This window comes from Fulmarus glacialis, unplaced genomic scaffold (assembly GCF_000690835.1).
Source record: "Fulmarus glacialis isolate BGI_N327 unplaced genomic scaffold, ASM69083v1 scaffold8700, whole genome shotgun sequence".
NCBI lineage: Eukaryota > Metazoa > Chordata > Aves > Procellariiformes > Procellariidae > Fulmarus > Fulmarus glacialis.
Window position 1 is genome coordinate 48280 of NW_009187073.1, and position 27966 is coordinate 76245.

A 27966-nucleotide genomic window follows, 5' to 3' on the forward strand; every position below is an offset into this window, starting at 1 on the left:
CAACACGAATCTGTAAACTCTGTAATGTTTTAAAGCACTAACCTAGTATTTTTTTACTGCTGTGTTCCTTGACCTGTAACTATTCTGTTATGTTTTTGTCTAGCAATTATCAGGATGTTCATCACCTCTTTTAACAAATATCCTGACTACTTTAGTCAGCTACGACATCTCATTACACAGAAGAACACTTATACATGCATGCATAGTTTAAGCAAAATGGGATTCTCTGAATCAAGCTGTTGCAACTTTCCTACCCATTCTTACAACATTTAGAAAAGCACAAAAATGCAAATGACTATGCTAAGAATCTACTTGGAAATTTGGATTGCCTACAAAAAATTCAAAAGTAGTCTATAACTTTTTTCTTTTTTTAAGTGATCCAAGCTGAAAAAATTTCTTTCGAGTTACAATAAACACAAAACTAATCACCAGATACAGATGTCCAGTTAAGGGCCTGGACACAGAATTTCATCTGGAAAAATACTTTTACCAAAAGCAGTACTAAAGATCTGCTATAATGGAAATTCACATACAAATTTAACTACACTGTTTTCTATCAATAAAATCTTTTCACTTTGACTGATAACTGAATTGAAAAGAAAAATTCATCCAAAAATATCTCTTGGCTTCAAATTAAATTAGGGCGATCAAGAAAAAGGAATTAATATTAAAAAGTTATTTAACATAAGCACATTTATGGTTACATGAAAACAATTAAGTTACTGATTTTGGAAAAGTAAAACAAAGTAGCAAGTATGTGAGACTGCATCTTGATTCTGAACATTTAAAAGAAGAGAGAGAAACATTAACAGATGTTAAAATAAAAGCTCTTGGCAATAAATTTAAACTTTGTATAAGCACACACACACATACAAAAGGAAAGACTTTTGAAACTGATGTCCATGGAAGGTCTACTAAAGAAAAAAGCAGCAACAGCACAGAGCCTACCAAACCTACTCCACAATAAGGTCTGTCAAAAGGCTTAGATTTTTCCTCTTCTCAGGAGTTCTACCTGCTTAACATACTTAATTAAAAAAAAAATTACAAATACTGCACAAACACTCCCACTGTACTTCCATTTTGCTAAAATTATTCTCAAAAATAGCTTGATTTAGACTCTTAACAGTACTATTCCTTCCAAACATCAGCTCCTACTCCCCTTTGCCCTTAATGGAGAATTAGCAAACTTCCTGCTTCAGTTTGGAAGGTCTCCTTAGCACCCTCCAACAGGCCAACTTCTGTCAACAGGATGGTTTTACACAAGAATACTGCCAGCCTAGTAAAAATAGTCAGTGAAAAATAAATATTAGTGATGTGGATTTCATTTGTTTTTTAATAAGATTTTGAAAGTCAGCTTGAAAATACTTCTATTTTAAGTTTGAGGAGAAGAATAAAGGAAACCGAAGAAGGTACCTATCACAATATTTAGAGTGGGAAATGTAATTTTTTAAAAATAAAATGAAGAAATAGAAACTTCACTGAGAATATTTCACTGCATACCCTCAAGAGCAAAAGTGCTTTTCTGTCTTTGGCTGGTTTGTTCAAGTGTCTGTTCTCATAGCAAACACTGAAATGGAAAAAGAAAAAAAAAAAAGTGATTCTGCAAGTGAAGTTCTTAGGCATAACTTACTAATTCCCAGGCTCTGTACTGCATTTGACTTCTAAGTCTTATTTTATTTCCTGAGCACCAGTCCAAAGTAGAACTAGGCCTTCATCTCAGCCTCTCTTCAGCTGAAACAAGAGACGCAAGACATTACCAAAATGGTTAACTTATCCTCTCAAATGGAGCCCCCTAAAACTGTTAGATTTCATCAGTCCCAAGAAGAAAAATAAAACCAGAAAGAATAAGTAACAGCTTGAGTGAGGGCATCTGCAAGAATGAAAAACTGGAGCAACACATTCTACCAAACAGAGCATATAGGTATCAATTCTTGATGTAGTTCTTTAAAAGTAGTCTATCTCCTTGAGCCAACATGATGGACACTAACTGCAAGGACAAGAGACATGGTCCAAAGGAAACACAAACTCCCAGAAATATAGAAACTTCAGTCCTAAAAAAATCCTGGGACAATGAGAGAAGAGAGGCAGGAGCAAGCAGATACCTGTACGAAGTGCCAACATACAATTCTTTTGCTGTCTGAAGTAAGAGCAATTCCATTTAAAAATAGACATATTTGCAGATGGTCCATTTGCTTGAGTTGTCACAAGTCACTGAAGAATTAACTTGTAGAATTAGCATGCCTATGCTAAAGAGAAGCACTGGGAAAACTAGTGTTTCAGCTACATAGATTCCTGATGATCTCCAGAATGTGAGAAACAGGCTCCTAATTGCAAGCAGGACACGGTGTCTAGCTTACTGTAAAAAAGGTATGAACCCTAGGCACCGACCAAAGAAGAGCTAGATGTACCTGAAAGGTTTCCAATGGAAAGTATTCAAAAGATTCAAGACAGTACATACAGGGAAATTAAATTAGAAACTAGAAATCAAAATATCTGTTTGACAGATAAGTATCATCTTATCCCCATATAAAGGCATAGGAAAATTGACTTGTTCAAAACTGGGGTTTCTTCACGAGGTTAAGAATCTCAACGCTCTATTCTTGCTTTTACAGCTCATCTTCCTCTACAGTTTGATTCTTTGAAGCTTTGCCACATGCCAGTAGTTTGTTACAATTTTGATTTTGAAAACCTTATTTAAATTAGTTCACTGGACCTTCAGAAAACAAAGACCTAGGGAGAGAAATAAAATGTATTTTCATTCAAGACAAGCCACTGGCAGAGACCTGACAGGAACTGCCACTAATTTCTTGTATTGCTAGAAGCCAAAGATGAAGAGTGAACTATGTTCTCCTCAAAAGTCTCAGAAGATTGCTCAGGTAAACCTTAATCTTATCTTACCAGTATAAGCAGCTGTCTTACCCAGAAGAGATTCAGATGCTTAAAGAGCTTGCAGAAGAATTATGTATGTAAATTGAGGAAGTCATATAAGATGCTGTCTGTGTCTGATGGAGCAATGAATATTCTTTTTCCTGGGTTCTACGATTTGATCGCTGCAGCTTATGGTTCACCATATATCTAGCAAATTTAAACACAGCCAGGTGCCAGCAAATCAGGGGGAAATCAGTGGGAAAACAAAAACTTCGTGAGAGATATCTAACCAACCATTAGCACACTCTTGCTAATACAGAGTTATTAAACATAAAGAAATTCAGATTTGCTTAGATTGCTCTAAGGAGAAGAACCTTGGAATCGCTGTTTATCTAAGTGCACATCAGCCATAGAAGTTGCACCTGGATTCCAAGCCGAGTCTGAAGTTTTGTTTGGGAAGAACACAGCTGCAAAAAAAACCTATATAGAAAATCGTGTCTATTTTGCTAGTAAAGGTTCAAATAGGTTCTACTGATACTTATACACACTTCCCTTCACAGTGAGAATGATCCATTACACACTCTGAGGGAAAGAAAAATGTCAGGGATGAGTCTAACCTGTAACACTATACTAACGATTCCAAAAAGAGAAATAGGATGAGGAGAGGAGTTCTGTATTCCTGTCTGACAAACAGAAAGACACTGATATCAGAATCATGTTAGCCAGGCAAACCTCTTTGAATCACACAAAAGGTGAAAATCAGTATCCTTTCTGATGTGTCTGAAAACTTTACACAATGCCTGTCTAGAAAGGAGAATCTGTGTGAAAACAAGTTATAGAGAAAGGTTGCAGGCCACAGACATCCAGACCACAGTCTCTCAACTGCAAGTCAAATGGGAATACTTTCTGGTTTAGCTTGGAAAGCTTCTTGTCAGGTCCAAGTCACAGAGATCGATCTCAAAAAGTGGATTCTCCAGTACTTACAAAGTGTTTGCTTATCCAACATCGAAAACATTGGTTATTCAACAAGATTCAGTCACTCGTCACTTCCGTGTGCAGCTAATGGGCTGTATGAAGGCAGACATCTTAAGTAAGATACCATACACAAACTCATAGAATCTCTGAAGTTTCCTTAGATATTAAAACTGAGTGAATTTCAGTCTTAATTTAAAGAACAAAGATATCTGGGATCTGTTTCCACAATAGCACAGACAGAATTGTGACTTTTGAGAAACAGCAAATAAAAATTACTAAGAAAACTTCAATACCAGCCTTAGAACTTGTGGACAACCATGCTATGTGTTTACTCTAATCCCTTAAGGTTCAGTCACTTTTTCCAGTGTCCTATTGCATGTCAGTGCTAATGTGGTTTCTAGGAGACATTTTCTGCATGCTAACAGTTTGCAATACCATTTTCCAAACTGGCCTTTGTGGCTTCCACTTTTCTCAGCCCCCCACACTTGCTCTAAGTACTGCAATACTTGTGAATACTGGGGCACTCTGTGCTGAAAGAGTAATTCAGTATCCTACAACTGTGCAATGCCACAGCCACGAAAATGTGGCATTTGCATTTACATGAAAATACCCTTTATCAGATAAGTAGCAAAGAAAACAATAGGAAAAAGAGAAAAGTACATTTAAAACAGTTACTAAGGTTAGATACAGCAACAGAAGTAATTATCTACTTCTGTTTAGATCACTTCTGCAAGATTTTTCAGCTTCATTTTACTAACAAGTTGTCAGGATACTTACACTTCCCCATGGCTGAGGTCCAATCCCTATGTGAAATGCTCAGCCAAGATAAAGTTTTAAATGAAGAGGACACACATGTACCTCATATCTGGATCATTATCCACCCACTCTGTTTGTGTGCTTCCATATTCAGATTAAGATTTTACTTCTTGCTACTTAAAAGCATTTCCCTATGACTCATAACTCAAATCAGGAGGTCATGTCTAAACACATCTTTGGGAGATGTGCTGACCACTTCCACCTAGTATTAGAAATGCTGATGCCTCTTGATCATGGGAAGGTGGAGCCATCTCCTGTCCGGATAATAAACAACCTTTTAATAACTATGAAGTTACTTAACTACGAACAATTCTTAACCACTGAAGTAAATGTTGTTTCAGCCTGACAGAGTGCGGTCAGCCCTCACTATAAACATTTCCTGTATATGAAGTCTAGAGTCACATGTCTCATTGACAGAGGAGCCATACTTGACCTGCACAACACCGGATAAATAACTGCACTGGCATGGGGGCTATAAGATAAGCCATACGTTTGGCTTTAGGTTAAAAAAAACGTAAAAACAACTAAGACTGCTAAACTGATATAGTTTGGTTGCCTTTCGATAAATCCAAGTTCATTCCAATCTGCAACTCAGTTGCAGTTGGAAAACCCATGTGAACTGCTCTCCCCTTCTACAGTACCTTGAGGGAAAAAAGATGTCCCTTTTGGTTCTCATGCTCAGTAGCTGGTAAACTCCATAACAGTACATGAACTGACACTGTTACTTTATACATGCATGCAGACAAGATTAACATGTGACTTGTTACTAACTCCTGGTGAGGGCTACATAAGACAGTATTCAAACAACTTCGGTCTGATAGTGAGGTAAGAATGAACAGCCTTCAAACTGGACTTGAATAATACAATGACATAGGAAATGATAAAAAGGAAACTCCTCTCAGAAAGAAAGTCCATTATGTCAGTGAGCCTGTCACTGGAGAAACATGAACTTCGGAGCCACCACAGAGATACCATTACGAAAACTGCAGTGCTCAGAGGATGTACAAGACAGTCACAGCAGCCAGAATTCTAGATGCCAGTTGTGCATTGTGGAGACACTAGAAAGCAGAGGATTAAGTACGGGTAAGTCATCAAGAAGTGTGTAGTCATAGAAGACAAAAAGTAGTTTAAAGTTTAACCAGTAGCACTATTAACTGGCTGAGGAATGTGTCCTCTCTCACACTACTTGGAGCTTTTTCAAGTCTTTCTTATGAGAACTATAATTTATCTAACACTGCAGTTCATGGTAAAATTAATAACAACAAGGAGAAAAAAAAGCAGGTCTGCGGGTTTGGAGGGGGGCGTGTTTTGGTTTTAGCTGGGACCTAAATTTCATGTTTCACTGACTTAGATACAATAAGAAAGTTAATACACCCACAGCCTTAAACTATTGCATGTACATATACCTTCTGCAAACACAGAGATGGACCATGACTCAAGTCTTTCTTTAGAGTCATCTCCCCATCATAGCAGCATTACCAAGCTAATACAAGATGATACATTTAGCAGGACATGAAAAGGTCAACATACTTACAGGCAAGGGAGCAGGAAAGATAACGTGAAAGCTACGGGAATGGTCTTTAAATGGTAACTCAAAGTCTCAGAAATACGGCAACATACTCAGTCTCAGAAATAAAATGGACCAAGTTATGGGGACATTTTTCAAGCCTCATGAGAAAGGCTTAAAAACTTTGAGAGACCTTGAGCTCCAGCTTGGAGCAGCCTCAAGAGTTGGCAGCCTCAAACACATAAAACAAACAATAGAAAATCACTACATTTCTGTGAACAAGACACAGAGTTTGAAATTCATGAACTAATAATTCTGTTTCTCATGGTAAAATCCACATTCCCCTTTCCTCCACTGTTTATCGAACTGCTTTCCCACCCAGCTTTTTGGCTGCTAGACACATCACAAGAAACACTATTTTTATATACAAATTGCTCTATATTTCCCAAGAAATCATCTTTCCAGAGCAATGGAGCTAAAGGCTAAAATAAAAGACACTGGTTACAGGAAACTGATTATCATAAACAGTATCTTGATGAGTTCAATACAAATACATCAAGAATTTGTTTGACTACTGAATCTTAGGCTAAAGAGGCAGAATGATAACAAGGTTCCCAATCTAAATTTTTCTGGTACAGTATGTGTTCCACTTCAGGACTCCATGTCCATGCAATGGTACACCACATCGGTATCACCACAAACTGGAAAGCTAGCAGGTTAGACACTGTACGAATAGCTACCTTTCAACTGAAGAGTCCACAGAAACTTGACGTTATTCTTCCTCTTCACTTCTAATTCCAGAAACTAGAAATCTCCTCTTTCAGACCATGTTCAGAATAATGATTGAAGGATAAAACCAGACTAATATTTAAAAAAAAAAAAAAAAAAAAAAAATAAAAAAAAAAAAAAAAAAAAAAGAAAGGTGGGGGAGTGGTGGACTTTCTTGACCTTCCGGTCTTTATAATATAGTCTATTAGATATAATGCTTCATAAGAGTGCCATCATACAAAAAGAAAAAGATTCTAAATTTATCATTTCCTTTCATTACTGAAACACAAATATTTTCCCTTGGACTTCTCCCTTATGTCCAGCAGAGGGTAGTAAAGAAACAGCTTTGTGAACTCCAAAAAAAGTTCATCCTCATTGCATATCAAGAAGTAGTGTATAACAAAAGATCATAAGATTGCCTTTTAATTAGAACTACACTGCTCTTCACACAAATCAGCTTAAGAAGTTCGCTGCCATCATCAAGAAGTACACATTTTCTAACCAAATGCCCATTAACACAAGCTACTCTGCATAGAAATTGAAATAAGACATCTGCTGTGTCCATCTTCCCACAAAAACCAAATTTCTATCTATAAGCTAAAAATTCCATGAAGCAGGATAAAGAAATATAGGGCTATTTCATGAAAAAATGTAGACCGTTCCGTCTGGGGTGTACTACTTTAAGGCTTCCATATCTGAATGGAAAACCATCTCAAATACTGACATCATAGAGGCAAAAATAAGAGTTGTATTTAACCACAGGTGGAAGTACAGGACTGGTTATCAGAACTTTATCCATATTTCTAACACGGGTAATCCTTATTCCCATACATTGAGGAGTTTTAAATTGAGAGCTAGAACACCACAGAACTATGTGAGAGTAATACCAGATGGGCAGAAACACAAGGAGAATTTGGCACGTTGGCACACAGTGAAAACTACTGCTCAGGCTTTAGTGCCCTTCTTTAACACCTCGTCCACAATGTATGGGAAGAATTTGGCAACTAAGAATGTGATCCACAGAAGCTAGCATGCTAGTGAGGCAGCTGTTAAGGCAGAGAGTAGGAAATTCTATGGACAGCAATGTGCTTAAATCCCAACAATCTCCAGGCTTCACAGAAGCAGTTCCTTCTACTTGGGAATGCAGCATGTCCTTTTATAAGGGCATAGTTGTTTCTGTCAAATACAATTAGAAAAGAAGATTGTGCTCATTTCCCCTCCTTTATGCAACAAGTCTGTCCTTGAACACTCCTCCATTTCCTTCCCTTACAGCCTCCAAGACCAAAGTTCCAATAACTGAGCTATAGAGGTGAAGAGCTGCTTATCTGGTCCCTTTGGTTGAGGTCTTTCCGCTCTGTTTCAGCATGAAGGACAGATAATACGTCTGCCTGATTGAGCTCCAGAAGGTAAGAGACAAAGAGGAATGACAAATTTATAAATCAAAGAAAGGTTGCAATTAGATTTCAAACTCTGTTAATACTAAACTGTTCCTCAGTATATAATTTTTTTGGGAAAGAATTAGGGGTCAGAGAGCAACTTAAAATAGATGTTATTAACCTCAATTTTGAACTTCAGAACCCCTGCAGCCTTTCATGACCACAGAAAAGGAAGAATAAATTTCACTCCACAAACGGCGATGAAGAGTACTGGTACCTTGTAAGATGCCAATGATGCTGTTGTCACAAACTCTGGAGTTTGAGTCCACTATCCAATATGAAGTCTACAGTAATCAATACTGTCTACAGTAATCAATATTGAAAGCTTAAAATATCTAGTGCTTTTGCTTCTTAAAGAATAAAGGTATTTTCAGAGATGCTCATTAATCTCTCTTTGACTGCAAGTATAGAATGGGTAGGTTATTATTGTGGGCCCTTTCGGACACTTACACACACGCAATTTACTTTTGAGATAGTAAAGTGAGATGCAAGCTGACTAAAGCATATGCATTGCAGTCTAACTTAGACTTTTTTTTTTTTAATTCACAGGGACTTGTGCTATTTGCTTAAACTTTTGAATGCAAGAGGTTTCATCACATACTTTCCTTAATCACTCTTTAAATAGCTATACTTACAACAAGTACCACAAGACCGATTTTTCTGTAGTAGGAAATTATGTTTTCTCACAACTTTACTAAGAGATTCAGTAAGTTAAATGAATTTAATAAAAATTAAGCAGCAATGAAAATATCTTAACTAACTGTGATTAATAAATAGCATTCCCTGATAAAACCATCCCCAGGGCATAGCAGTTACACATTTTCAAGGAACTGAGTGCTTCTTTTTCAAATTCACAAACGGTGAGTACACCAAATCAAATATTGAGAAAGATAAATAATTTGCTGCCTTGCTCCTCCACCTTTCAGCTCATGATTTCTATGTTAATATACTAAAAGCCATGAAGTCACAAAAAAAGCCCTTGTTCAAGTACTTGGAAACAAATATCTTGGGTTTTAAAAGGGCTATTGGAACTTCACAGTATGCAGAACGTTCCAACTGAAGGTAATTCTGCCTAGGCCAGTACGTGCAGCTCACAATACCTGACAATAGATTTCCTGTAGATATGTTTCAGGGCACAAAAGTCTACCTTGTTGGTCAATAAGTCAGTGTTTTTAGTTGATGCGCTTTGATCTTCCCTGTAGGAATTTTCTTTTGTACTTCATCTTTAATGCAGAGCTCTATCTACCTAGCAATCAATGCTTTAAACACTTCTTTTGCCTTTAAGGGAAAAATAACAGAGAACAAACACAGCTGAAAACTGTATGTCACTTACTCCTTTAAGGGCTACCCTGCAAGTGCCAATTCTTTAAATTTCGTTGCAGAAAATATTTAAAGATACCTTTGGTAGAAAGCTTACATCAGGATAAAGAGTCATCTGGTCACTATGCTTTTCTGCAGTGACAAAGGTTCTACCAAGAAAGTCTTGGTCCAGACTATACATACAGATAACATAGTAACGACAAAGCCTATCAGTGGACAAACAAAATGTTGAAACTTAGGAGAGAACTAGCGGTTTAGTAAAAGGAGCACATTTACAAGGTATTAGTCCTAAAGACTTGAGACTTCTCAGCAACCGGTGTCACTCAACAGGCAAACTAAAACTACCTGTAGCATTTAAGTCTAGATAGGAAGAGGCTGCCATAATACCACTGTGACATTCCAGTATGCTATTCTCTCTACCTAGCACAACATGTGGTGACTTTCTCAGCTCCAGTAGATTCTCCATCGCAAATTCACTAATTCTCAAAATCTGTTCTTAAGCCAAAAAGATAAGAAGATAGACAAATTAGGAGGTTAGGGAAAATGTACAGATTTCCTAAAGTAAAGTTAGCCTTGTTTTCACGCTTACATAAACCTTTTCCCATCTGCTGTTCAAACACCAGTCTCAAGTCAGGCAAACAGCGTAAGTGGCATTCGCCTGGTTCAGCCTTTTCTGCGAAACAGATGTTCAACATTTTGTTAACCCAGTACATAGAATTCAGAGCCTAACTGGGAGGTTCCATCCCTCAAAAACGAAATTGCTCAGAGTGTCAGTGCTTGTTGAGACTAATAGCAATAGTCAAAAAGCCTTACTTCAAGTTCTTTTTTAAGTCGCTCCTCTCGTTCAGCGCTGTATTCAAGCTCATTGGCCTGGTGCCTCAGCAGCTCAGTACATCCATTGTGTTCCACCTCCACATCTTTCATTTTCTTGCGTATATTTTGCAATGCATTATTCTGCTCCTAGAAAAAAATAAAGCATTAAGAGATGCTTTTACTAAGATAAAATATTATAGTAAAGAGTTCAAAAGAGGAATACCTTGTGAAGGGAGACTGCATTAGAACAGGTCATTAAAATCTAACACGTTAGCACAAGTCAACAGAACCATTTACCCAACAACAGATATGCTCTTCATTCACCACCAGGTAAAATGAATTGAACCAATGTATTGGTTCAAAAATCACTATCAACATGACCTTCTGCGGTAATACTAAAATCAGAGCCAACTCCCCACAGGAAATCTTACTGTCTAAAGAGTACAAGGCTGCTCTTCCAATCTCTTGTCTCCCTCAGCTCAATGGCAATGATGGAGAGGGAAACAGTTAAGTACATTTGATGAAATGATACATAGGGACAGAAGTTCTGTTTTTAATTGTTAGAACTTGAAATCAAATCAGACATTTTTAGAAATAGTTACTCCCACAGACTAAGTAATCTTCATTTCTGCTGTTCTGAGAAAGACTTTCTTGTCTAGAAACTGAGTTACTTTATAAAATGATCTCCAAGAACTACGAAGTTCTCAATGCAACAAAATAACCAAGCTGCTCCCCACTTCAATTTCTGCGTTCAGAAGTTGAACCAAGCTACAGGCTGGGATAATTACTAACACCACTGGCCTCAGCAGCTCTGTGGAGTCACTGTTACAAAATCCACATTCACACCACACCAGGCTCGGAGGAAAGTAGCCAAATAATGAACCCCCAGTAGTCTAGCACATACTTAAGCTGGAGATCCCAGAAGTCTCAGAAAGAATAGCTTTGGTCTAGTGGACAGGAATAAGCTTTTCCGTAACTAGCATCAGAAACAAGCTATAAATCCAGTGATTTAGTTGGAGGACCTTTGGAGACCCAATTTGTTAAAATGACTTTCTGTGCAAAACACAGAAAGATTACAGTAAGTCCTCCTGTTCATTTACTCCAATATAATGGCAAGAGACCTTTTGTGAAAATAAACCAGTTGGTCTGCAAATTCTGCTATTACCCTTACATCACATAATCTTGTTCCTAGAAATTACTAATCATAAGGCATCTGCAGAGCAGGGAGGAGAGGAAGAGGAGAAAATGAATTATTCATATAGAATGATTCTTCGGAAGACTGAAGTCTGACAGAACCATGTTTATACATGAAGATCAAAGAAATAGGAGTCTTTTCCAAAGTTTGGAAAACGATTTTTAGAAGTTCCTCCAGATTGAAGGTAGAAAGTTTTGGCAACTCAAACACAACAATAACAGAATCACAACTCTTCTACAGTGCTAAGTGTTACCAATTAGTAACTAAAAAAAAAAAGTTTATTTTCTTCTTCTTTCATGTGCAGGCACTATGACATGATTTTTTGGCATCCTCTGAAAAGATAACAAGGCGCATGCATGTGAAACACATGTGAAGAAAAAAATGGGAACCTCAGTAAATCAAAATATTGCAAAAATAGTATACCTGGATATGGACTAAATTTAAGCTAATCCCCCAATTTTGCCTGTAATATCAAGCCAATGCACAGGTTTTTTCCCCACCACCATGCTAAAAAAAATGTTTAACCATTTTTATAGAAATACACAATTACTCACACTCTCTCCACACTGGAAAAATACAGAGATATTTATCTCTTCAGGTATATCTTCCAGACATTAACAGAAGTGAGCTGGGAAAAGCGTGCATGAAATAAGTAATACATAGTTTGCTGCAAAATACTACATCAAGACTTATAAACATTTTATACTGGAAATGTAGTTAACATTAATCAGACTAAAATTGCCATCAATACATCAAGCTTGTTATACAAGTCGACATGAGTTGTAGGATTTCCGAATCTTAAAGAAGTCTCCAAACTTTTCAGACTTGGTATGAAATTGTGCAAGACTATCCCAGCAGGCACCTGCACTTAGAAGGTTCAAAGAGAAACATACCTCACCATGTGAAAAACCAAAAACAAACCAAAAAAACCCCACACATATACCGGCATGTCATATACACACTTGCTACATATATCTACTTATGAAAAACAGCGCTGATTTTTAAAAAAGCGTGCATAAACAACACAATTTCACAAGCATCTAAGGAAAAACTGAGTGCTTCTGTGAAGGAATATTATATTCTTACTAACCACAAGGTGATGCTATTGCATTACTATTACTATTACTATTGATTACTATTGAACTTCCACATCTTTTATTATGAAGCGGATAGCATGCTAAGCACACGCAACAGAGCACACTACAAACCTGTCAGAAACCAGAGAGGATTACTTTCTCTCCATATCTTAGAGACATATTTGAATAGGTTAAGCTGACTTCATTTCCATGCCTATCTCAGCATTTTCATAGCCAAGTTCAGAATTACAGTTCATGAAATGCAGCTTTTCCAACCAGGATTTGCATACATGCTCAGAATCTCATTTCTATGTACATATTAAGACCAAAATTAAATCCACTTTATCTAACTTTCATTTCATAATTCAGAATAACTATACAAGTATTTAAAACAGGCCTGTAAATACACAACACAAAAGACTAGAACACATTTGAAGTCATAATTTATAAACCCAGATACTTCTGACATTTATCTGCCAAGTTTAAATGAATTAAGCTTTCAAGCAACAACTAAGGCAGTCAATTCCGTATTTAACATTTATTTATGTATTTTTAATTTGCTGGAAAAGTCCATATTTAACATTTATTGATGTACTTTTAATTTGCTGGAATTTTATACCTATACATAAAACCTATAACTAAGGCAATGGGCAGGGTAACAGCTACAAAAACGAAGTGGGAAAATAGAACATTTTTACTATTGAAAGCAGGTTAGGAGTTGACACCTAGTAGTGAATCACGTTTACCTCAGGAGTGAACAATTTTCTAGCTTTAATACATTTACCAACCAAATACCTGTCTCTGCAGATCACCTTCACTTCTGAATATACATCCACTGACACAGAACACAATGTCCCAAGCAATCCTGTTGGGGACAGGATTGCTCCTTTTGATCTGAGGCCAAACATCACTTGAGACAGAGTACCTCTCCAACATTGCTCTTTTTATACAGTATTAACTCACTGAATATGGCTTCTACAAAACACTACAGAACAGAAGACAAGTCCATTCCAAAGCCTCCTCAACCTAACTCAGCCTATTGTTAGCCAGAACTGAGAGCCAAAGTTCCACTCTTAGTCTGCTTTACCTTGCAACTTAAAAAAGAAAACTGTACCTAAAATTAGGTTTCTTCATAGCCTATATCTAACCCTATTTTTTTAAGCATCGACTTTGAATGAAAACTGCATTATATTTCTGTTGGTTTTAGAAGGATCTTAGGGTATCACCTGTCAACCAACTCACACATTTTTCTCTGAACCCTTCTCTTGCCTTGGCTTTCTCTGTTTTTCGTTTGTTTGTTTGTTTAACTATTCCTTTATAGTTCTCCTAACTGTTTCTTCAAAGCACTGTTCAACATACCCACAAAATTACTGGGGAGAGGAAAGAGGAGGGAACTTCCTTTTTGTCCTTCATTCAGAGAAAATCCAGTTCAAGGGGATCCTGGTCTCAGGGCTCCTGGTCATTCAGGTAACAACAGAGTGCAACTCCTTTTGCAGCACAGAAACACTACATATCCACATACTACCTGATTTCTACTTCAGGTGTCATTATTGCACCTCTCTTTCCAGATGTCACCTTCAAACAAACAGCTAAGAGTCAGTACACAATACTTTTGGAATATACATAATTAAGGGAATCTCTCTGGCCTGGTTTTTTACGAGCTGCTCCTACAAGTGCCAGATAGAATCTGACAAACAGCACCATAACGTAGTACAACAGGTAGGTTTGCTGTCAGAACTTGGCTATCAAGCTGCCAGGTAAGGATTGTTTTGTGTCATTTGGGAAGACTGTTTGGCACTGTCCCAGGCTTGGAGCTGACCAGGTGGGAAGAAAGCAGGGCTCATTTTCTACTGCTTGACCAATGCCCAGACCAACTGAGACCAGTCTGCCACATGTTAAAGGGAGCTATAAAAGAAGAAAATAGGAATATAAAAAAGAAAAAGTCTCACTGAATAAAAGAAAATGAATCTCTTAGTAGCAATCTGTCCTCTGCATACATCATGCACATGAGTAAATGGCTATCAGCTGTTACAGAGCCTCTGCACTACACTTCTTTAAAAGCATAAAGGATAACTATAGCTGAATACATTCTCGATTTTCCTCAGATGCTATTATCACATTGCTAAGATATAAGTCAATTCAATTGCCAATTAAAAGATTTAAATTATTAAATTATAATTGTATAACTGTTTGTATTCCTGTGGAGCAGGTAGAAGTTGGATATGTTAACTCAGCACTTCCATACCATAATACTACTAGGTTTCTTTGAAACAGTTTTGAACAGCTTGACTGTACAAAAAGTGTAAAAAAAAGTTCATATTTTTATTATTTTGTACACATTTAATATCTAAGGGATTTATGCATCCCCGTGCAACTCAACTTTGAAAATTACTTTTTCATGAAATACAATGAAATGAGTTATCTGAAGAATAAAAACACACGTTCTAAAACAGATTATAAGGCCATCTCTTAGTATTAAATGATTTTTTCCTAACCAAATGGCAGAATTTCCAACAATGGTAATTTTTCATATGTGGCATGGAATGAATAATGTACAATGCACAACTCGAAATCCCATCATCACTGGGTTCCCTGAGAGCGTGTAGTCTCCGTATTATACAAATTATTTTCATGTTCACAGGCTATTAGATGTCAGACTGGAGCAGGTAAGACGGAAATGAAGTCAGAAGTGAGCTGTTGGGTGTCCCTGATTTTACTAACTCAGCTTTGCACTACAGTGCACTACCGTTGTGCACTGGTAATTCGGTTTAGGTATTTACCATAAAAATCAGCCACAACACATTCCATCAAAAGAAGAAAGACTGTGACACAGTAAGTGTAACTTTATGAAGCTATATTCTTCAGAAATACTCTGCAGTATTTAGCTATTTGGAGGATTTTTTCCCTAAACCAGAAAAACCCTAGCCTACCACACACTTGCACCAAAAAAATTCCAGCCGTCATCTCATGCAACTTTTCAACTATTAATACATCATACCTGCAAAACACTTTCTAGTTTGGTTCTTTCCTTAAGAAGCAATTCATATTCACTGTTGCAAATTCTGCGGATATCATCCTTCTCACTTGCAAATCTTTGCTGTTGTTCTTTCCAATTCTGCTGAGTAACATGAAATGTTTTCTCAGTCTCTGCCACCTTCTGCTGAAGTTTTTCATTCAATACTATTGTTTACAGAAAAAGAGAAAAGGAAGACAAGTAGCGCTGCAAACCATGTTCAGAAAAAAAAAATGTATAATCATTGTCAGTTCTTCTGTGTATTGTGATATCCTGTGGAACACTGGAAGATTAACACTTCCAGCACCGGAGACCACCACCTTCACTACAAAGAAACAGTCAAATTTTGTGTTCCTATAGCATCTTTCACACAAGGACATAGAAATGCTTTAAAGATTTTTAGAAATTAAAACTCTTGGAAAAGAATAAAAACTTGAGATAACTCTTTCAAGTGAGGTCTCTATAGCATGGAGGACTTAATTTCAGATTCCTACAACACTTGGCCAGCTTATTTCCAAATGTCTATTTCATATAGATATTAGTCTGTATCAATTAATTTTGAGCTCATTTTAAGTGACAGTAAAGATAGGCACTTGCCCCATGAAAGGGACTATAGGAAAACCTAAGGCAGGTTGGGCTAGAGAGCAAAGGCTTAGCTTTTCCAAAGAAAGCTCTTGCTCTCTTACTCTCAAGAGATTTAAGTCTTCAGCCCAGCAATTGCCCTGAGATAGGGGAACATTGTATATACTCTTATGCGAAAGTTTAAATGCTGCGGAAACCTTCATTACCTATGTCTATTTATTTAAGTTTGACTAGGAACTTTGCTTTATTTTACAAACTGGCTTTCAGATGAAAGTACTTTGTATCAGCTTTTGATTTTGCTGAATACAACTAGCTACATTGGCATTTAAGTGATCACCACTTTCTAACAGATTTTTATTTCAAACTCATCCCAGTTTTCTGAAATTTCTTCCCAGTCTGAGAAGGATAAAATGAACAGAAGAGGCACATTAAGACAACACAGAAAATCAGTGGACATAATGATGGGAAAGGACTGCCAGACAGCAGAAAGTCAAGCCTCACTGAGAACAGCAGAAAAACAATTTGGAGGAAATAGTGAAGAAGACAAGCCACAAATGAGGCCATCTGTCCAAGGAGCTAAGTCGGGGTCACATCAAAGCACCAAATGAGGTGGGGAAGGCTCCAAGTGACCAGGGAAAACAAGTGGTAAGTTATAAACTGCAAAAGAATTGAGAAGCAACGCCATGATGATTTGACTTCTTCGGCACCTGTCACAGAAAAAAAAAAAAGTTTGAGGAATTTCAACCAATGTATTTTACTGTCAGTTAACAGACTTCTAATTACCGATTCTGGTACTGAAAGAAACTAACACCCACACATACATTTAGGAAAACATCCCTTGCCTCTGCAAAACCTCTCCTACCCGCTTTTTGTTCTCCAGTTCCCTCACCACACGTTAGCCCAGTCCTTTCAGAGAGGTGACAGGCAGTGCAGCAGACTAGGGTCACTGTGCTGTGGTTCCTCTGTCAGCAACAGTCCCTTTTTGCATCCTGCCTCTTGGTGCCTGCACAGCTGTCACTGCTTTGGCCCCAGCCCCTGCTCAGGCTGCTGCTCTGCTCCTGTCTCTCCTGCTGTTTCTTTTTTTCTCTCCTTTTTCTCTTCCTCTCGGCATTTACCACCCTTTCTGAAACACGTTTTGGCAGAAGCACCATATGCACTTTCTGGTGGCCAGTCTGGCGCCATTGGTGGCCAGTGGTGGTGGGTGGGTTTGCCCATTGTGGAGCTTGCCGGGACCAGCTCCAGGCAGACCCAGACCTCTTTCCTCCCGCACAGGTTGCCCTGCAGGCCCGCACCCACCACCACCACCCGCCAGCTGTGCCTGACACAGCAGCCAATGAGTTTTCTAAATCATAAAGTGAATCACAGAATGACATTTATTCTAAAACACACACACAACTCACTTCTAAACTGGCAAGCAAACCAGCAGTAAAATGAGCATGCACAGAAAGAAACACAGCTTTCCTCTAAGTGAGAAACGAGCAGTTCAAGTCTTCAGCTTGCAATCGCAGGAGAATTTCCAAAGGGAAAAAAAATGCCTTCTTCTAGTTTGCAATCCGTTAGATTTTTTTTTTAGGTGTTCTCCAAAGGAGTGAAAATTCAGTTCTCTAATTATCTTAAAAACACCTGGTACTTTAAGTACATGCAAGTTTCCAAGTCTCCTTCCATTCCTGGAAGGACAAAATCTCCGCAAGGAGTGCTCTAAACTCTTCATGGAACATCAAAGGTTCAGCAAACTCACAAATGCATCTCCTGTACTAGATTAAAAAGGTATTATACTTACTTAGGTCATTAAAAATGCGCCTCACTTACTTGTAAGAATGAGAAATCTCTCTCTCTTTGTTGAGGAGGATCAAGAAAATCTGAGTTTCTGAATACAAAACTAGGAGGAAAAAAATGTCTAGGTAAAAACTTTCCCTTCCACATACTACTGTCACAACATGTATGTTCCATTACCTATAAAAAGAGATATATGTTCCATTACCTATAAAAAGAGAAACAAGGATGATGAGAAGAAAAGAAACCAGACATGAGCAATGAGAAGCTTGAAACCTTTGAAAAGAAGAAAGAAAGAAGCAGTATGATGAGAACTTCTGGAAAAAAGTTGTGGAAATAGTGCAAGCAAATGAACAGGAATGGACTTTTTCTTTTCTTTTTTTCCCCTGAAATGAAAAAGGAAGAACTGCTGGACATAGTGATAACCAGGATGTATAGACAGCCACCATGATTACAATTCTGTACAAGGACAGCAGTGAAACAGGGAACAACAGAAGGTAAGGGGCAAGAGGAAAACAGGTTGATAGGTTTAGCAGGTTAGTTTTAATTCACACATGAGACAGCAAGAGTTTTGTAAACTCTTATGAGTTTACAAAAGCAGATGGATAAGAGATGGGAAAGATAAGAGGGATCCAAGAAAAACAGCAATAACTAGAAAATATAATTAAGTCACTGCTTCTCATTTGTCTTCCTGACTTGCAATGGACTTAGCCTTTGTTCCATGTTTGCTTTTTTGAAACTTACCTTGCAGTTCCACAAGTTTGTTTTTTGCATCACTTAACTCCTCTTCTGCAGCATATCTTTTCAGACGAGCATCTTTTCTGGCAATTGCCAATTCATATTCCAGACTTTGTCGAACAGCCTCTCCTTTCTCAACTTCTGACCGTAATTTGATTATCTGGCTTTCATAATTGGACAGCTAGAAAATAAATTTGTTTCAGAAAACTAGCAACCATGCTCCTTTGAAAAAATGCAACATTACAGAAATACACCTACAGAATAATTTTAAAAGATACTTTGAATTGCATTTGCAGCTGCCTTCTTATTCCACTTGAATTTGAAATACAGTCTTGCAAATACACATTTATGCAGATTTTAAGTACTTTTACTGTTTTTTATGCAAACTGTTCCTATTCTTAGATGAATTTCATGTACCTTAAACATACCCCTCCATTCTTCCAAAAATACACTAACTTAAGGAAAAAAGTCATAATACTGTCATCTTCCCGCACCTCAAAGGAAAAACTGCAGCAACAGAAACATTGTATTCCATAGGCAATTTTCTGGCAACTTTCTTTAAATTTAACACTTCGAAAAACAGTCATGTTGGCATGCTAGACTATCAGACATCTAATAAATCACAAGTATAGGTATGAACATAAAATTCAGTCCAATAATGTTCAGTAGCCAAACAGAATGCTATTAAATTTAACAGACAATAAACTAAGAATGGAAAATGCTTCAAAAAGCGATCTTATCCAGATTAAGAAACATAGTCTAGTCATTGCTGCCAAAAACTGGGTCCAGAAAATCAAGTCCAAGCTATTTCAACACAGGAAGGTGGAAAGTAAAATACGTATTTCTTCAGACCATCTACAAAGTAGCCCCTTCACTTCAATAATATCATGTGTAGGTAACTTGAGCATTTCCATTATCTGTAACTATACAGTAAATGGATAGGGAAAAAAAAACCCCGTCTCTCAAGTAGTTTATCTACTCAAAATGCAACCTGACTTTGTGGTGCAAACCACAACAGCAAAACGATGCAGAAGATCCTTGTGAACACCCAACTTTCAAATTCTCAATGTAAGAGGTGATTTGTTAGGATTTTTTTTTAAATCCAGGTAATTCCAGGGATCCATTTTATAGAACTACCCCACAGTTGATGGGGCAATGGGAAAATAACGAATTAACTTCAGCACAAGAGCAAGTCCTTGTGGGAGAAGGAGGAATCTCTTAACTTGGGTACACCCCCCAATAATAAATTGATATGGAACAGCACACTTGATTTATTGGCTGGATTTAGCCCAAAACAGATGAATGAGCACCCACATCAACCGCACCTAGCTAAGAGCAGATATTACTATTATGTTACCCATAGTAGCAATAATACTTCCGCACCAGCACAGTTTAAACCAGGACATCAGCTGTCAGGTTGGCATTGGCATTATCAAGTGTGGGAAGTGATCCTAGTAACAACAAATCCAAAGATGATTACAACTACTGCTGTATTCAGTGCCCACCTTTCCTTATGTATACTAGTGGGAAAGCTGACATTCAAGCTAAAGAAAAAATTAATTAAGTATTTTCTTACTACTACTTCATTTCAATTCTAGTTTGCTACAACAGCATCAGGGAAAACCTTTGTAATGCGGGTAAATTATTTCCCTATGAATGAAGTTCTCATTAACAAGTATGAAGTTATTGACGAACACATCACCACTTTTGTACATCATACATAGTTACAGTTATTGAAAACTGCAAATTTGCACAAGCTGAGACATTGCAAGACCACTAAAGGATATCCTAGCCGGATTTGGTGTACACACACAGAAAAATACTGTACTAGGTTTATGATTTGCAAATGATTTCTCCAGAATTAAAATGATATTCCAATACTCCGCAAAAAAACGTAAGAACTAAACAAGATCTTTTTATGAGGCTAGATTCAAGCAGTGGCTTTTATTTATTTGTGTCACCAGGCAATTTTATGTAACAAACTACTGACAATGGCAGTGACTCCTTTCCCTGCAGAAAATTTGCACTCTGCTTGGTGCAACTTCAACTCTTAACAACGCCAGCAGAGGTGCTAAGAGTTCCTAGAACAGGTATGAGAGGTCTGTACAGCATCACCTCCCCTGTTATTTTTCAGCTAATGACTGTGCTTCTGACACAACATGCAAGAGTATTATTTTAATGAAACAAGATTACATTTATTCCAAGAGTAAAATAAAGAAAACAAAAAAGTCCTTACTTCTTGATTGTGTTTAATGGTTAAGTCTAATTTTTCTTTTTTAGCTTGACAGAGTTTTCTTCTCAGATCTTCAGCAGTGTCCACTTCTGATTCATTGCTATTTTGTAGTAACTGTGACTCACACTTGGCATTATGTAAGCTGCAAAATATGGATGTTTTCAAAAAACATGAGTATTCCTTTTAAGTTGTAATGCTCCCTTATTTCGATGATCCAACTGCGAGCCCAAAGTTCTAAACATTCACTTAAGTAAAATTATGCCACGCAGTTGTCATCATACTTCTGCTCTTTGAAGAAAGGGTTATATAGAATCACTTATCGTGCAAGAGATGAGAGATGTAGCAGCAGGAACTTAAAACAGATATTCCCTTTGGATTTCCCAAAGTTAAATTAAGCATAACATGTTTTTTATTATTTTTCATTTTCTTTATTATTGATTCAATAAACTTTCAGGATGCTTAAAAAAACATCATTCCAATCACTTACATTAAAATGACTAGCAGGTTTTTGTTTGTCTCCTGCAGTAAGGCTCATTTTTTAACATGGATTACCACCTCAAAACCACCTCTGTCACAAAACAAATGCATATGGGGGGGGGGGGGGAATCATTTTTCCAAATTTTTTCTTCAAAGACATATACATTTAAACTACACACAAGCAATTGATCACAAACACAATACAAATTAAAGGTCTAGTCCTCTAAAATACCCAGTATCTTCATTTCCACTACTATTTTAGTTAAAAGAAAATCTACTTGGCCGTTAGCAGAACCAGCCCTTGAGCACCACAAGCAATATTAAAATAATCAAAACAAGCTTTTATATGTAGAGTGAAAACGAGTATAAAAATAGATATTTAATTAAAATAAACTAGTTTAATAATCTTATGTGCAATTATTGTAACTTCAAACTGGGCAAATTCTAATTTTTTTCAGGAGTTAAGAATCAGTTTTCACATTATTTTATATATGTCAGTTTTCACGATATTTTATATATGTAAGACTGGCTGCAATAATTAGTTGCTCCACACAAAAGCACAAGTTGTCAGGACAACTACATATGAAATATACTGCAAAGAGAAAGATGATTAAATTAACCGCAAGGTTGGCATCATTTCATAGAGAACTGAAAATACTAAAATAGCTTACCTTTGTCTACATGAAGTCTTAAGTATTAGTTACAGAAATGACAGTCTACCGGGATTTAATTATTTGTTTTTTTAAATAAAAAATGACCACTTTACCCCTAGGTTTGTGCACAGGCACCATAAACATTTTCCATGACTGAGAACTCTACCTTACGATATACGTTTTCTCACGTAAGTTGACTAACAAAAAAGACATAAATGTCATCAACAAGGGGAACAGTAATTTAGATTAAGTGTTGCCTTTAAAGACATTACTAATAACAAAGGATGAAATTTCAGTTTTTTAGCCGCAGCCTACAAATATTTTATAATTTAATAAATACTAAGTCTATTTCCATTTAAAAACAAGATAGACTTCATCTATGAGATCAGAATAATTGTATGTCATCAGTAATTGTTCCACAGGGTGCCATGTACTTAACACATTTTATATATTTAATAAATGTAGGAGATAAGGATCGTTAAAACCTGCATGTACTGCAAGAAAACCACAGGCTCATTATTAGCTTTCAGTGTTTACTATGGGAGCCATACCCAAAGGAACCAACGTAACTCAAAGGGCAAAAGATCAGCAACAAGGTAAGTAAAATCATGTATCGTTATTTTATGCAACTCTTAGCTACTGCAGTAAGAAGATATGGTGGTAAGTCAAGCAGGAAATAATATGAATCTGAACACCCAGAGCATCTGTGAACTGTATAAAAGCTTGTTTGTGGACATCATAAAATAGGTTTGGGAGACCTTTATTTTTCTGTGGCTGGGAAAAACAAAGATGAAAGAAAGGCAAATCATCTAATTCAGAGATGATGCAAGAAGTATCAATCTCAACAGAAGACAGCTAAAGGCCAGATAGCACCACAGTTAGTAAAGCATGGGTTAGGGAGAAAAACAGAACCCAGCTGAAAACTGGGGAGGACTAGGGCAAAGAAACAAGGGTTATGGAATGGGTAACCATTTTGTCAGTTTGCGGGCAGTGGGGAGGTCATTTTGCTTCTTTAAACCTGGTGATATTTAATACTTCTTGCATGGAGAGCACACTGAATGCAAGCAAGGGAATGAGTACTTTTTGTAAAGTAAACAAAAAAACACCTTTAAATCTTTAAGTAAATGACATAGGTCTGTATGGCAACCAGCCTTCAAGAAAACCGTTCCTTCCAACTCCTCTACTAATTATCCAGGAAAAAAAAGGGTACAATGGAGATATCTACACCATAAGTGGAAAATTTAACTATGTGATTAACTGTTCTGCTTAACTGGACCAGTGGGGGGCGGGGGGAAACAAACAAATAAACCACAAACAAGTTACAAAACATCACAAGTAATAGCAAATTAGGGACATTTTAGAAATGAAAAATGTGCGTAAGAGCATTAAGACACAAGAGCACAACAGTAACTACTTGGGAAAAAAGCATTAAATACCTTTCCAAAATAGCATTTTCTGCACAGCCTCTAAACTCAAAATGGCATTACTGAAAAATTAAAAATATAGAGCAGCAAACCCTATTTTTGGTCTTAGCATAGAATCAAATTGAATCAGCTACTTTTAAAAAAAAAAAAAAACACCACAATCCCCCCGCCGAGGGAATATTACTATGTTAGCCACTTGATTATTTTATTTGTCTACTTAAACATTTTCAAGTAAAATAGAGATTGGTCTTAAGAGTTCTTCTTTCTGTGATATTTTCTTTAATCATCACAGTGTCGCCAGCAGATACAGTACTTCATGAAAGCTTCGTACTACCTATTGTAGGAGATTCTTCCTTCCATATTCATACTACAAGTACAAGTGTTACAAGCATAAAGCTCTAGGAAGCTTAAATCAAAGACAAAACAACCTCACAAAATCCCTGGAAAGTTTCACAGCATGTACGATTTGCAGTCTAACAGGAATTCAGAGAATGCTTTGTACTTCTATTTTCATCGATCATTGGTTTTCAACTAAAATACATATTTTACCAACTACAGCTTTTATCTAAGACACCGTTTCTAGTAGTACTTTAAGATTCTTCAAGAAAGCATATAAGAAGGTGAAATAGCTTTTGAGTTCTACATTGCAGAATGACTGTTTGTAACCCAAAACTTTAAATTCACATTCACCTCACAAGTCAGCTAGCTACAGTGATCACAGAACATTGCAGAAAAACAGTTTTTCATCAGCTTTTCTTCTACATCTGGCAAAAAATGTACAGTAATTTTGTAACAGAGAGAAACTTTCTTTCATTTATTACCTAACAGTGGAATCTTGCTAAACTTCCCCAGCTGAAGGAGTAGTCTGCAGTCTGATTCCTAACCAAAGTTCATATCCATGGAAATTTGCTGTTCCTATGTATAATTGGCAGTTTTGTATAATTAGACTTTAAATAGTGACAAATAGCTCTCACAGCTAAGATAAACAGAATGAATTAAAGCTTACTCTAATTGTGCCAAAGATCAAATACATATCAGGTTATAAAAAATAAGAGCCATGTGCAAGACTTAAAGCTGACCCCTAGCACCTCAGCTAATGCAGAAAACCATTCTGTAACTCCAGGTCAGGGTTCCTAACTGCAGACCAGAACTCCCTCTACCTCTAAGTCACGTCTCCTACGGTCGTGTGAGAATTCTTGCACATCAGATGGCCAGTATGCACGCCTCCAAGTAAGTCTTTTCATCTAATGACTAGGTTGACATGGCACAGCTTGCATGTATCACACTGCATCTGGTTCTTCTTCAGCCTGAGTTACATAATTTCAGGGGTCTAGAAACTAAGCCACAAAAACCATGAACCATATTACTAGACTTAAAAATACAGAAGTGGAGCTCACCATTTAGCTTTCGTGACAGCGCAGCCAACTGGAGAGGACAAACTCATGATGTCCAATATGCAGCTTTTTAAGTCTATAAACTCTGCAGAATGAACATCATCTTTGACCACATATACTTTTACTTGACAAGCTTCAAAGATTACTCTTTTCCATATCATAAAAACATTAAAACCTGTAACAGAGACATGCTTTAGTTTATTTGGCAACATAATAGAAGAATCATTTGTTAATACTCACTAACAGGTACCAAACAGTTTTACTACTATGTCATGTAAACAATTACCACCAACTGTAATTTGACATCAGTTTTAGTCAGCAAAGCGAATTGTGCTGCTAGCCCTCTAAGCTTAAATGTTGTAGACGGGAAAAAAAAAAAAGTATTTTGTAGAACATCCACTGCCAGGGTATTCAGAAGGATGTCAACACATAATGTCATGTTTGCGTAGATTGTTCATCTACATTCTCTACTTTCCTAAGAGGATCACAAATTCCATTCCTCTTCAAAATAATTCTAAGGGAGATAAATGCATGTACTGTGATTTTTTAAGTAGGTCGATATCCAAGGTTTACTGTCTAATAGCAGCCTTTAACATAGCAAGTCTTCTGTTTTATAAACCTGGAATTTTCTGCTTGAACATATTTTTATTGTCTTAGATACATCAGCAATATTTAGGGGTATACAGGAGGAATATTAAATTGAACTACAACTCAGCTCATCTTCAAAAGAAACTCACTAATTTAGTGTTACTGATAAAAAAAATCAATACAGATAGCATATTTGTAACATAGACCTTAAAAAAACTCCAAAATTTACTTCAAGTCGAATAGCAAACTCATTCACGAGTTCTTTCCATTAACTAAAGCAAGGCAACATGAAGAAAAAGCTGTATTCAACAGTCAAGATTAACGAGCCATGAAGGCTTGCTTTTGAACTCCACAGCAGATGGACATCCATACTAAAGTCCAAAACAAGAAACTAGCCTGGACTCCACCTTTATCATCTCTGGCTTGCAGCCACATGTTTGCCACAATCTATTTCTGTCGAACTGAACACAGAACTACCTGATGTAATATATTAACTGTTTTTCTTCATTCCAGTAGCTAATAATGTGCACTAGAAACATGGAGAAGAAAAAATGCATTTCTGCTTCAAACTATAATTCTAATAGAACACGCAGCAAGAATAAACCTATTACTTCTAAAAAACTTTTTTTTTTTAACAGAAAAGCGTAACAGCTGGTGCCCAGGGTTATCATACTGCTTTATATTCAAACATGCAGTTATTCCAAAGTATCTTTAAAATCAAGTGGAGTAATATGGGAAGAAAAGCACAATGAAGGTTAACAGTTTGCTTCAGGTTCTTCATACAGAATATCTAGATGTATCATTTGTGATTTTTAAGATCTACCTGCCAGAATTCGCATTGGTACATGTGTTCATAAGCCCCAAAACACATAACCACCATACAACTGTCACTCACACTCCTAGAGAAAGCAACACAGCTTTCTTTCCATCTTGGCTGAGAAAATAGCTGAAGACCTCATTTTCAAAGCATAGACAAGTCTGTGGTACAATTGCTAGGCACATGTTAAGGCCCATTAAATTATTAGTAACCTGCAAACTGAAAACTCCAACTTTACATGACAGAGCAACAATCCTGACAGCGTATTTGCAGTATTGCACTCAATAAAGATCAGTTGCTTGGATAAAAAGAAATTGTGATATCAGGGTATGGGAAACTATACTTCTAACAATTGTGCCCAATGTTCACATTAAGATGTAGCTCTGAACACTGAGGAACAAGTTTTTCATACCACGCTTTTAAGCTTTATTGCAATCTACACCAAAATCTCATAATGAACAGTAGGAAAAAAATATAACTAAAACACTTTCTCAGAAATCTGTTTTTTCACCTCAAGAATAGAACTCACTAACTCTACCCAACAACCAATAGCTGCAGTGAAAAAAACACTTAGTCTCAAAACACAATCAAGAGGTACTCTGTCACATCGGCATCATTCTGCAGTTTTAAAACTTCCTGAAATTACTCTGAAATTACGTAGGGGAAAAAAAAACTCTAAAGAACATTTTCTGGGAATGTTACTGATTTTGAATGTGCAACCTGTTAAAATATGTATCAATAGCTAGTTTATTAGCACAGAAATGGATACGCTTCAAAAGCATGCTATTTTGCTCATGAAAAAAAGTATTCAAGGGGCATGGAATGGTTCGTAGAAGCCTCATAGTTAAACAAAACAGTATAAGAAGTGTTCATTTGAGGAATTAATATGTTCGATGGGTGTTACCTACAAAACTTGTCATATTCTCCTCATGAACTTCTGAATATGCTTAACTAACTAGCAAGGCCATTGATTTAGATTGGATATAAGCAAGAAATTCTTTACTGTGAGGGCAGTGAGGCACTGGAACAGGCTGCCCAGAGAAGTTGTGGATGCCCCATCCCTGGAAGTGTCCAAGGCCAGGCTGGACGGGGCTTTGAGCAACCTGAAGGAAGGTGTCCCGGCCTGTGGCAGGGGGCTTGGACTAGATAATCTTTGAAGGTCCCTTCCAACCCAAACCGTTCTGTGATTGAGACTACTCAAAATAAATCTAACCATGACCTTAAGACGTACTACTTTGAAACATACAAAGCCAGGCATAACTAACGTGTCTCCACTGGAACCTGTAAAAACTCATCAGCAGCTGTTTGAGCTGAAAAAATCACCAGATTTCCTTAGACCAAAATTCTCACGCAAGCTAAAAACCAAAGCGACACCATCACCTCACCACGCTTACACCAAAGGTGTCACGTCTTTAGGCGCAGGCGGTACCAGCGGCTCGGGGGCGCATCCGGCGGCCCGAAGCGGAGCGCGGCGTGCTGGCGGCTGAAGGCAAAGCGCCG

At 37.1% G+C, this 27966-nt stretch overlaps 1 protein-coding gene across 1 annotated transcript in view; it reads right to left on the reverse strand.

Moving 5' to 3' along the window:
* Positions 1-25111, reverse strand: part of CCDC171 (coiled-coil domain containing 171) — a gene marked incomplete at its 3' end in the record, with an annotated part of 72961 nt that extends 47850 nt beyond the window's left edge. The window contains exons 1-5 of the mRNA XM_009573753.1: positions 25065-25111; positions 21117-21255; positions 18887-19061; positions 15773-15954; positions 10504-10650 (exon numbers count right to left, since the gene is read on the reverse strand). Coding sequence (XP_009572048.1) covers positions 10504-10650; positions 15773-15954; positions 18887-19061; positions 21117-21255; positions 25065-25111 — 690 coding nt within the window. The remainder of the gene's footprint in view (positions 1-10503; positions 10651-15772; positions 15955-18886; positions 19062-21116; positions 21256-25064) is intronic.
* Between the last annotated feature and the right edge of the window lie 2855 nt (positions 25112-27966).